Source organism: Danio rerio, chromosome 2, assembly GCF_052040795.2.
Source record: "Danio rerio strain M-AB ecotype USA chromosome 2, GRCz13ab, whole genome shotgun sequence".
Taxonomy (NCBI): domain Eukaryota; kingdom Metazoa; phylum Chordata; class Actinopteri; order Cypriniformes; family Danionidae; genus Danio; species Danio rerio.
The window spans coordinates 48481788-48495000 of NC_141022.1; the positions used below are offsets into that span (position 1 = coordinate 48481788).

Here is a 13213-nt window from a genome sequence, read left to right on the forward strand (position 1 = left end):
AGTGAAACAGCCAATTTAATTATAATGTGATGCAGACAAACTGATTTAGTCATGCTAGAAACATTAGCAAAAACTTTTTAGAAAGATGTTAGCATGTAAAAATATTAAAATAGCACTGTTAGCTATATCATGCTAGCAGTGCTAAATTGTTGAAAAACATGCTAGCATTGTTAAATGTGTTCTCGTAGATAAAACATTTTAGTATTTTGCTAAATCGTTTTATAAAGATTTTAGCTACATGTTAAAACATTGAGACTAAATAGGCTAGGCCAGTGGTCAGGTTAGTTGGTTAATCAGGTACCATCTAACTTAACTGAAAATTCAAACATTTTGTATTTTGCTCTCAAACCTCTCTCAACTTCAGTGTCTGTTTCTTTCTCCGCCATGTTTTCGAAGTCTCTGATGACAGATCGTGCGGTCAGCTGGTGAATAATCTCATCCCAGGACCCAGTGCTGGTTGGCAGGATTGCTGAGCTCTCGGTGTCCCATAAAACAGACAGATCCACACTGACTTCCCAGGATACAGACCTTCCTCCGAGCATGCCATGGATGACTGAGCGACACTGAGCCCCTGAAGCCTGGGCCTCGCCTGGAGGAGCAGCCAAAAAAAGGCCTTCAGGATCGGTGAATGTGTCCCAGTCTAGTGGGGAAGCAGGAAACAGGAGGCCATCTGGATGGAAAGAGGATAAAAATTCCTTATTCAGCTCCATTCAATAACAATCATAAAAAACTAGTTCATTTAGCTTAATCAAAAGATTAGAAGCAGAAGATTCAGCTCAAGTCACTTAATAAAATGTTGATTCAATTTAATTCAATAATGTTCAATCAAATTTTGCAATGACAGCACGGTGGCGCAGTGGGTAGCACGTTCGCCTCACAGCAAGAAGGTTGCTGGTTCCAGCCTCTGCTGGGTCAGTTGGCGTTTCTGTGTGGAGTTTGGATGTTCTCCCCGTGTTGGCGTGAGTTTCCTCCAGGTGCTCCGGTTTCCCCCACAAGTCCAAAGACGTGTTACATGTGAATTGGGTAAGCTAAATTGTCCATAGTGTATGTGTGTGAATGAGTGTGTATAAATGTTTTCAAGTAATGGGTTGCAGCAGGGACAGAATCCGCTGCGTAAAACATATGCTGGATAAGTTTACGGTTCATTTCGCTGTGGCGACCCAAGATTAATAAAGGGACTAAGCTTAAAACAAGATGAATAATGTTGCAAAATGGGTCAGTTACGTAAACAATTATATACAGTAGTGAACTGTATATTTTGTTTTGAGAGTTTTTATTTTAGGAAACTTTCTCTTAAGTTTTTTTTTTACCCAAAACACAAATGTGGAAGAGATGAATGTTATATTAAAGGTGCTGCATGTATGTTTTTGACTCTTCTAAAGGATAAAAATAATAATATTCTTATAAAAAGGATAAAACATGCTAAGTGAACATGCTTATTTATCTGAAAAAAAAATGCTGAAGTCAGATATTCTGCTTTGAAAATATGTTTTCCGTGCCTGAACGGCTGTCTTGTTTTTTTTTTTTGTTTGTTTTTTAACCTGCTTAATGCCATCTAAGCTAACCCAATTATATTTCAGCACCCTGGGTTGCCTTGTTGGAAAATCACATATTTCATTCATTCAGGCATGAAGATTCTCAAAGCATGCGTCCGTGACCGAATTGCAACCTCCGATGGACAGTAGCAGACTCCAAACTGAGACGCAGTTTTAGAGTTCCACATAAGTTGGCTATTAACTAGCAAATAATCTAAATATTATGAACGTAAACATTAGGTGAGCAGGTTACATTGTAGCCCTGTGTCCTAACAACACACAACATGAAGAGATTGGCAGTGATAAGCAATTTGGCTGTTTGCAACAGACGAGACGACAGAAATTTGAATACAGCCATTCAGAAGCACAGAATATGCACTCACTCTCGAAATGGTACGGTTTATATTCTAATTAATACATATTAAACCTCTTTAGCATTATTAAATGTACATGCTGAGTCACTAATAGTGAGTCACAGTTCTATTTCAAATGGTTTATTTTATTTTCAAGATCTGAGGTGAACTATCTGCTGCTGGCAATAAATGTGATGTAAAATGGCGTTCAAACTCACATTGTTAGCATTTAACACTGAATAAAGTAGATGAGTACATAAACTAGAGAAATTGTTACTCAAAGTAACAATAGCAGTGTTTAAATTCATCATGAACGAGCTGAAACTTGGCATTTAACCTATTAAATCAGTTCATAATCACACTAAACAATTAATTTGTAAGTTGGACCATGGAGTCTGATTGGCTGATGAAAAATCTTCTATTGAGAGAGAGTTAATGGCTCACTGATTTAGATGATCTAGTCACTATTTACTATTACTATTACCATAACTATTTAAGCAATAGAAAGGCAATAATGTGTAAAAACATAATAAACATCCATTAAATAAATGTTTTCTTTTGATACTTAAGAACATTAAAATCACTTTTTACTTAGAAATGGAATAAATATTTTATATTTAGAAAGGGTGTCTGTCCTGGTGTTATCACTTTATTTCGATGGTCTCTTTTGCACATTTTGCTGACTATAAGCAACTATGAGCCAACTATTTCTCATTAGTGTATCAACAGACTATCTGCTTTTTAAATACCTGCTGATACTGATCCACCAACAGACATTCTACTGACTATAAAAACTTTGAAAGTGCATGTCAACTTAAATTAACCCTAACCTTACAGTCTACTAATACTGAGTAACTTACAATTCACAAAATGTGTTAAAGCGACCATCAAAATAAAGTGAGACTGTACATTTACTGTATTTACATTATTTGTGTACTCCATGCTCCATTATGTACGCTGTAGTGTAGTGTAGTGAAGTGAGTGTTTCCCTCACTGGAGTCTGTGAGACTGGGTCCGGAAAGTCCTCCTCGTGAAGCGCTGTGTGTTTCTGTGTCACTCTCCTCCAGGCGGCCCCCGACAGCCTGCTCAAATGAGACCCTCTCTAGTGCCCTCCTCAGGCGGTGCATGTCCAGATCTCCCTGTGGAGAAGAGAAACTCCGGCCCGCAAGAGCAGAGCGAGCCAAAGCCTTCTGCCTCCGGCGAGACTCATCCAAAAGCTTCCCCGCCTACAGAAACATGCACAGAGTACCAGTGAGTTTTACATATAAAAATATCAGTTTGCAAAAAAATAAAAATAGAAGCATTTATAATTTGTTGTCCATGTGTGTTGATTTAAATAATAATAGGTGCTCTAGTCTATATTAGTTTGTACATAACTTAAAGGTCAGGCCCGTAGCCAGCCTGGTGAAAGGGGTGGTTCTTTTTTTCTCAAAAGTGGACCTTTTTGCAATTATACACCTCAGTTTCTATTTAACTATGAGATTTAAATACTGCATTTTAGTGACTTTTTTTTTGCTGGATTAGCTAGTCAGATGTCATCATAACCACACTTTTTGATGTACTAAAAATATTTCCTAAAAAAAGACAAAAATTAAACGACACATTTTTTAAATAGTAATTTATTACATCATATATTATTAGGAAAAATAGGAATCTGTTAAAGTTTTAAAGTAAAAAAACTGTAGCTTAATGTCATTTATTAGACAAAAAACTAACTTGACAGCATATTCAACTGTCCTCAGACACAATTTGGCCATTTCAATAAAAAATAATAATTAAAACACAATAATAATAATAATAATAAAACAATAATAATGAGCTCTTCAGAATTTTTCTAGCCTCTTTGTTTAAAAAAAAAAAAGTGCATTTGAAAATTCCTGGAAATCAACAATAGCCAAAATATATTCAAATGAATTGAATATGGTCCGCTTCTGCTGTCTTAGACTTTTTATTGCTCATTTATTTCAGGAATAAGGTCCAATATTTAAAATAAAATTTCCCTATAAATGTTTTCTCTATTTAAAAACCATATGTTAGTGAAAGAAGACTTCTCTTACATCAGATTATAGTCCCACCGAAGCAACAGCCGACAGAGGGTCTTTTTCGATGGATTATTTTCATTATTTATGATGGCAAAGCAGTGAAAATAAGACAAATGAGCTCATATATGGGATCAATTCTGGACCTTTGTCAGTAAGGGGTGGGTCTTCCAAACCCCCCCTGGCTACAGGCCTGAAAAGTTAGAACACATTTTATGCTTATAGTAAACATGTTTTTAATAGAATTTTGGCATTAAAAACTGCACCTACAGGTGTTTCAAGCGCGGGTCAGACTTTCTCCAGGTCATCATTTATTTTGTTTCTATTAATTCTGCCTAAAAATTATTAGACCTGTGCGTTTCATCTGGAATGCATCCCAGATCACCTTCTGAAGTGGTTTGAGCGATCGGATTTATATCCGATCAGAATAAAAAGAATGAAGTGACTAAACAGCCTCAAAAACAGGGGCAGATTTTCATCTGTTAGGAAGTAAGTAACTTTATCCTTACCCTGTTTGGCAGTCTTTTTGAATATGTGTTCAATATTTTGCGGTAATGACGCCGCTGCATGCTTTTTCTGCCTCTCTTGCTCTTTTCGACTCACAGCGTTACTCAGTATGGATGTCGCAACTAAGTTTCAAATGTTACCATTAGGTGGGTAATGTCACGTGACTTGCGTTACATTATTGTGGCTTTGAGGCTCCATGGGATTCGAATTACTGTCCAGATTTATTTAAAATTACACTTTATTACAATATATATTGAATATAAATATAAATATAATTATTAGCCCCCCTTTGATTTATTTATTTATTTTTTCTTTTTTGAATATTTCAGAGCAATGATGTTTAACCGAGCAAGGAAATTTTCACACTATGTCTGATAATATTTTTTTCTTCTGGAGAAAGTCTTATTTGTTTTATTTCGGCTAAAATAAAAGCAGTTTTTATATTTTTAAAAGCCATTTTAAGGTCAAAATTGTTAGCCCCTTTAAGCCATATATTTTTTCGATAGTCCACAGAACAAACCATCATTATACAATAACTTGCCTAATTACCCTAACCTGCCTAGTTAACCTAATTTACCTAGTTAAGCTTTTAAATATCACTTTAAGCTTTATAGAAGTGTCTTAAAAATATCTAGTCAAATATTATTTACTCTCATCAGGCAAAGATAAAATAAATCAGTTATTAGAAATGAGTTATTAAACTATTATGCTACGTGTATGCTGGACTCAATTCCAACAAAATTACTGAAAGAGCTGTTACCTGCTATAGGAGAACCTCTTCTTAACATTATCAACTCTTCTTTATCTATAGGCCATGTTCCAAACTCTTACAAGCTAGCTGTTATTAAGCCTATTATTAAGAAACCGCAACTAGACACCAACAACTTAGCTAACTATAGGCCTATTTCAAATCTTCCATTTATGTCTAAAATACTAGAAAAAGTTGTTTCCACTCAATTATGCTCTTATCTGCAGACGAACAATATTTTTGAAGTGTTTCAGTCAGGTTTCAGGGCTCACCACAGTACAGAAACCGCCTTAGTGAAAATAACCAACGATTTACTCTTAGCTGCTGACCGAGGGTGCGTCTCGCTATTAGTTTTACTCGATCTTAGTGCGGCATTTGATACCATTGACCACAATATCCTCATAAATCGTTTAAAGTCTACAGGTGTCCAGGGACAGGCTCTACAATGGTTTAAGTCATACTTAACTGACCGCTACCAGTTTGTAAATCTTAATGGACAGCCTTCACAAATCTGCCCAGTAAAGTATGGGGTGCCTCAAGGATCAGTTTTAGGCCCTTTACTGTTTACAATTTATATGCTACCTATGGGAGACATTATTAGAAGACATGGGATCAGCTTTCACTGCTATGCAGATGATACTCAATTATATACTTCCACTAAACCTGACGAGACGTCTGAACTTTCTAAACTAACTGAGTGTATCAAAGATATCAAAGACTGGATGACCAACAATTTTCTTCTCTTAAACTCAGACAAAACAGAATTATTACTTATTGGGCCTAAATCTTGCACACAGCAGATCTCGCAACTCAATTTACAATTAGAGGGATACAAAGTTAGCTTTAGCTCTACTATAAAAGATCTGGGTGTCATATTAGACAGCAATCTAACTTTTAAAAACCATATATCCCATGTCACAAAAACTGCCTTCTTTCATCTGAGAAATATCGCTAAATTACGAAATATGCTATCCATCTCAGATGCAGAAAAGCTAGTCCATGCTTTTATGACTTCGAGACTGGATTACTGTAATGCTCTATTTGCTGGCTGCCCAGCATCCTCTATTAACAAACTTCAATTAGTACAAAATGCAGCAGCCAGAGTTCTGACCAGGTCCAGAAAATATGATCATATAACCCCAATTTTATCCTCCTTACACTGGCTGCCTGTTAAATTTCGTATTGAATTTAAAATATTACTTCTCACCTATAAAGCTCTAAATAATCTAGCTCCTGTTTATCTAACCAACCTTCTGTCTCGCTACGAACCAACTCGCTCCTTAAGATCTCAAAATTCAGGGCTTCTGGTAGTACCTAGAATAGCAAAATCAAGTAAAGGAGGTCGAGCCTTCTCTTTCATGGCTCCTACACTCTGGAATAGCCTTCCTGGTAATGTCCGAGGCTCAGACACACTCTCCCAGTTCAAAACTAGATTAAAGACCTATCTGTTTAGTAAAGCATACACTCAGTGCATCACCTAGCGGGTTCCACACTGGCTTCTACATCTTGCTTATATACACTATGAACAACAGCTACGCTAATTATTCTCTTTATTCTCTATTTTCACCTGGGGATACTCATCCCGAGGTCCTCAGATTAGGCGGAGTCACTGATTGGATCCAAGACCAGCGACGTGATGATCCCAAGGATTCCATATTCGGGACCAGGCCATATCCTGAGCTGCTGCTGCGCTGATGGTCATGGGGAGTGGAGAACATGAGTCTGATTCCAGCGACGCTCCAGGGACAGACGAGTCTTCATTGAGGCCATCTTCCAGCATAAACCACGGCGAATGAATTTCTGCACAAGACTTTTGGCCAGCGGAGAAATTAAAATGGTCGTGCCCAACTGAGTCTGGTTCTCTCAAGGTTTTTTTTCTTCACTCCCATCAGGTGAAGTTTTTTTTCCCTCTCCGCTGTCGCCACTGCCTCGCATGGTTCAGGATTGGTAGAGCTGCGCATCGATGAATTTGCTCTTCAGTGTTTGAACTCTCAGTAATGATTAAATCACACTGAACAGAGCTAAACTGAACTGAACTGAACTTAAACACTAAAACCTGAACCACACTGTTCCAGTTACTATGACCATTTATGTGAAGCTGCTTTGACACAATCTACATTGTAAAAGCGCTATACAAATAAAGCTGAATTGAATTGAATTGAATTATGTTTAGAAATGTGTTTAAAAAAATCTGCTCTCCGTTAAACAGAAATTGGGGAAAAAAAATGAACGAGAGCTAATAATTCAGGAGAGGTAATAATTCTTACTTCAACTGTATATGTATTTTTAATTCTGTAACCGTAAAAACTATTTTTTGACACCAAAATGTTTATGTTTGTGCCATTGTCTAAAGCAATCAGCATCAGGTAAAAAAAAATCATTTATACATTAAATATTACTTTTTCTAATTTTATCATTTATATGTAAATATCCATTTCAATGTGTTTGCTTTATTTGAAGTGAAGTCTGCTATCACCTTCACTGATGGTGAATCTGTGTCTCCTGAAGAAGTGTTGTTCTGAGTCCACGGAGACTCCCAGCGCGAGAGGCCTCTGATCTGTGTGGGCTCCACTTTTTCCAGGCCGTGCGGCAATGAACCCATGCCCAGTACAGAGCTCTCCGCTTGGGGAGAAACAGACGAGAAGACCTTATCACTGCTCAGAGAACAGTGAGTGAGCACATACTGATCCTGGACATATGATTCTTGCTGAATACGCCAGCGCACATCACTGGGGCTGTAGTCAGTGTCGCCACCTGCAGATCAACACACACAAGGTACGGTTGGAATGGTCAAATTTTGCTCATTAGATGTTTGCAGTCCTTTTATATTTTGGATCACAAAAGATATTTTGACTAATGTTGCAACCAAAACATTTCGGTTTATATTGTGTATTTATGTATTTTTATATATGTATTATGTTTTTTCCCCAAATTTCTGTTTAACAGAACATTTGTTTTTAACACATTTCTAAACATAATAGTTTTAATAATATTTTGCTAGATATTTTTCAAGATACTAGTATTCAGCCTAACGTGCAATTTAAAGGTTTAAATGTAAAAAAAATCAGTAATTTTACGATTTATTTCAGGCAGCTGAGGTGCCGTAAAATAAACCAAAAAGAACGGCACTTAAATTACAGAAATTTACAGAAAAAAATGAATATTAAATTACAGGTATTTCCTCAAATTAAAATTTCTGATAAATTTCTGTAATTCAACCTGTTATTTTACAGTAAATTTTTGTAAATTAACGGCCATTATTTTACGGGTTTTTTCTGGCACCCCAGCTGCCAGAAATAAACCGTAAAATTACAGATTTTTTTTTTTACAGTGTAGGTTAATTGGGTTAAGTTAGGGTAATTTGGCAAATCATTGTATAACAATGGTTTATTCTGTAGACAATTGAAGCTTAAGAGGGTTAATAATATTGACCTTAAAATGGTTTCTAAAAAATTCAAAGCTGCTTTTAAGCCGAAATAAAACAATTCAGACTTTCTCCAGAAGAACTAATATTGTTGGAAATATTGTGAAAAATTCCTTGCTCTGTAAAACATAATTTGGGAAATATTTAAAAAAGAATATACTGTATAATGTTATTATGTTTCCTATATTATATTATATTATATTATATTATATTATATTATATTATATTATATTATATTATATTATATTATATTACTAATAAATTTTTTATCATTCATTTACTTATTTTTGGACCATCATACATTTTTACCCTGATTTACAAAATACACCCACTAAATTGTCATTTATTGCAACAGTAGTTTACTACGTACCGAGAAGTCATTTCCTTCATGCATATGTGATCCACAGACTCTTAGGTTAGCAAGTAAGATTATTAAGGACCGATTACACATTCTCCATTCAGCATTTGAGTTGCTCTTCTCTGGACAACGGTTTTGTTGTACTAGGTGTAAAACTCAGAAAGGGAGAGCCACTTTTGTTCCTAAAGTTATTTTGCTTTTAAATTTCAAAAGTCACATTCAAATTGTAACTATTTTCAGTGGGCATTTTAGATATTTTTAATCCACATTCTTGTTGGTATTTATTGCTGTTATTGTTATTTGTTTATTTGTATATTGTGTTTGCATCTTAATAATATTGTATTCTTTTGGTGCTGCTCCATATGCCTTGAATTGCCCCTGGGGGACAAATGAAGTTTTTTTTTTTGTCATTGAATGGAATTGAAAGTCTTGTCAGGCATATTTAAAACAAAATACATTTAATGACATACTATTATAGTATTAAAGGGTTCTAAAAGTAATTTTGTGCTTCCCTAATACCTGGCCACTAGGTTTGACCTTTTTGTCAATTAGTAAAAGATCAATAAAATATAATGTTTCGTGTAATATATTTTTTTAATAAATTAATACAATTATATATTACATTTAAAAATACAATAATGAATGAATATTAAGTAAAGGTGAGATTATATATTTAATAAAGTATTATATAATTATTGACTTCTGCTTTCAAAAAAAAGATTCAGCCAAAAACATCTGTTTTTGTTTTGTTTGTGTCGCAGCCCATAATTCTGGCATTGAAATAAAGCCTATCCTGCATATTTAACCATAACATTTCAAAATAATGTTTGCAATCAGTCAACATTGTGAAAATATGGTGCTACTAGTGCTATTAGTACTATTAGTGAAGAAAACTTGCAGTATCTCGGCTTAACGTAAATCTTAGGGGATTGTTAGATCCTGTATTCTCACCTGGGCTGATGGGATTATCAGTGGCTTGTGCACAGGAGAACTCAGATGAGATTTCTCTAGAAATCTCCCTCAAGGCCTCCTCAAAATCTCCCTCGACCCCACACTCTTTCACAGCATCCCTCTCTCGCTCCTCGGCTGGAACCAGAGGCTGAAGGAGTTCAGAGGTGGATGGAGAAACCTCGAAAACTGATCCTGCTAAACCACCAGCACGACTTCTATGCACATGTGGCTTCACCTGCTTATATAAACACACACTGAGACTTTAAATTACTGTTTGGTTTTAATTAACACAGCTTTATTTAGCATTTTACCTTTTCACGGACATGACTTTGGGTTGCACTTCCAGTTTGAGGAATATGATTCAATCAAAGGCATTGAAGCAAATCATTTTAAATAATATGATGGTGTTACAAATAATCAATATCTTTATTCAAAACTGAAGGCGAGGTATTTGGCTTTGTGCTTTATTTTGTTACCTCAGGTAACATTCATCATAAAAGTAACATTATGCTTACATTTTTTATAACCAATTCAATTCATCTTTATTTCTATAGCGGTTTTTACAATGTAGATTGTTTCAAAGCAGCTTCACATAGAAGATTGTAGTAAATGGAAACAGTCTCAGTTTTCAGTGTTGACGTTCAGTTCAGTAATGCATACCTGTGCCCAAAGCTCTTTTGAGTTCACTGTGTTTTGTTCCTTCAAATTGTTTTGTCTTCGTATTCCCTACAGTACAGTAATATTCAATGTACATCTGTAATGTTGCTCCAGAAAGATTTGTTTAGAGGTTTTAGGGTTATTCATAGTGTGCTGAAAGTAAATAGTTAATATGTTTCCTTATTGAATATCCAAGGGATGACTTGTAAGGAGAAAAATGCCACCTCATTGTACCCTTAAAAAACACTTTCTCTGATTTTTTTTTACAGTTTGTTGGAGTTTGCTCTCATAATTCAAGCAAAGTATCATGGATCACAGGAAAAAGGTGGATAGAGAAGACCAGACCGTAAGTGTGGTGCTGTCTGACACCCCCTACCTGCTCTAGGCAAGGCTCTATCTGGCAATTCTAGCAAGGCAGACAAGATGAGGACACCCACCTGCCCATTGCATTTACATTTGCATTTATATTACAATACATTTGTGCATTTAGCAGACGCTTTATCCTTAAACCCTGTGAACACACACTCGGAGCGGTGGGGGGTTCAGTGCCTTGCTTAATAGAATCGCCTAAGTCGTGGTCTTGAGGTGAAGATTCACCCCACTTACAATCCTGCTGATACCAGAACTCGAACTTGTGACCTTTGGATCCCAAATCCGACTCTAACCATTAAGACCATCTAGATTTAGGATTCCAGGATGGGATATGTGTGCACCAACCAGTGTAAAAAGTTATGCATTTCAATTTTAAGATCTTATTCTTAAAAAAAAAAAAAAAATTAAATGCAGAAAATAACAGGCATATTTTCACATTGCTTAACTTAAAAATTAACACATTTAGCTATTATTTAAAGTGACTCTAGATTGTAATATATTACTGGCTACAACAAGCTAAAGCCCACTAGTCCTCTAGCATCTGTCAAGGCACCAATGTAACCCCTTTGGTCTGATAACCGCATATTTGCCTGCTTGGTAACACTTTACAATAAGGTTTATTAATTAATGCATTTACTAACATGAACATCACATGAACAACACTTGTACAGCATTTATTAATCATAACTGAACATTTACTAATGCATTATTAACATTCTTGTTAACATTAGTTAATGCACCATAAGTTAACATGAACTAACAATGAACAACTGTATTTTCATTTACTAACGTTTATTAAGATGAATATATACTGTAGTAGATGTATTGTTCAATGCTTGTTCATGTTAATGCATTACTTAACATTAACTAATGAACCTTATTGTAAAGTGTGACCACCTGCTTTGATCAAACCAGCATGAGGCTAAAGGCTGCAGCTCATGACTATCCGGGTCACAGTGTAACCCCTCCTCCCAACACCCACTCACACAGTCCAAAAAGGACTTGAACTAGCAATTCCATCATGGGAGGCAGGTGCTTTAACAAGGAGGCTAACTAGTTTGTTGCTAGAGCCCGTCTTGAGATCAGGGAAATGAGGTTTACCTGCACAGCACTCACCAGCTGGCCTCCTTTACACTGTAAGACTCTCACCTCACTCTTCTGGGCTTTCAAACCGGACACATCATAGAGAGTGCAGTAGCCAATCAGACAGTTTCCAGGATAGAGCGACGGGATTTCATTTGGTGACAGAAGGGCCTCGACGTTGTCTGGCACATACCAGTCAATTCGTACATCCGTCAACACCGGTTCCAGAGCTTTCTTCAGACATTTAATCAACTGTGGAGAATAGATGCGCTATTCAGAACTACATTACAATAAACCAGGGGTGTCAAACTCAGTTCCTGAAGACCCACAGCTCTGCACAGTTTAGTTCCAACCCTAACACACTTGCCTATTGGTTTGAAAAGGACTGAATTAGTACTATCGGGTGTGTTTAATTAGTGTTGAAACTAACTTTGATAGTTTTGTTAAAATTTCCACTTACAAATATGAAACTATTATCATGTTTTTTTAAAAATGGTACCACAGTGTTCCTAAAAAACAACAACAACACTTTACTAAAAAAAAAATGTTGCTAACTAATTAAAAGTGAGCTGAAGCAAAACAATTATTGAGTTTTTTTTGCGACAACTTAATTGTTTTATGTTCAATCTACTTAAATTTATTACATTAATTTAGCCAATTGTGTTGGCACAACATGAATGAATTGTGTGGAAGCCTGCGCTTTTTACGATGTTGGAGTTCATTGTAAATGTCATGACACTGCAGATTTCATCACATGGCATTTCAGTATCATAGTCAATTTTTAAAGTGAATACCTTTTAAAATAATAATTAATTTAAATAATAATATTACAATATAATAAATAAATGCCTTTTACACAGTGATATCTTATGGGAAATAACAGGTTTCTATTTTAGTAATTAGCTGATCATACATAGAACAATAATTAACTAGAAATTTAAATAAAAGTACATTTTAAAGGAATAGTTTATCCAAAAATCTATCATCATTTATTTACCCTTGTTGCAAACAAGTAGGAGTTTTTTGTTGTTGTTCTGTTAAACACAAGAGCAGATAGTTTGAAGAATGTTGGAACCACTAACATCTATAATAGGAAAAATAATTTCTATTGAAGTCAATGTTTACAGGTTTCCAACATTTTTAGGTGAACTATCCCTTTAAATCACTCTTTGTCCCGCACAGGGTT

General features: G+C 35.5%; 2 protein-coding genes across 5 annotated transcripts in view; one reads left to right on the forward strand and one right to left on the reverse strand.

Annotated features, from left to right (window-relative positions):
- Window positions 1-13213, forward strand: part of klhl24a (kelch-like family member 24a) — an 802375-nt gene that overhangs the window by 420998 nt on the left and 368164 nt on the right. The window lies entirely within an intron of this gene.
- vwa5b2 (von Willebrand factor A domain containing 5B2) overlaps window positions 1-13213 on the reverse strand; it is a 50258-nt gene that overhangs the window by 6403 nt on the left and 30642 nt on the right. For 2 of the 4 annotated variants that reach the window (XM_087241293.1, XM_087241295.1), the window contains exons 12-16: window positions 12094-12279; window positions 9916-10150; window positions 7659-7936; window positions 2883-3114; window positions 350-670 (exon numbers count right to left, since the gene is read on the reverse strand). In XM_087241293.1, the coding sequence (XP_087097419.1) occupies window positions 350-670; window positions 2883-3114; window positions 7659-7936; window positions 9916-10150; window positions 12094-12279 (1252 nt within the window). Of the gene's footprint in view, window positions 1-349; window positions 671-2882; window positions 3115-7658; window positions 7937-9915; window positions 10154-12093; window positions 12280-13213 lie in introns of all 4 variants that reach the window. The other 2 variants (XM_087241292.1, XM_087241294.1) reach the window with 1 other exon arrangement.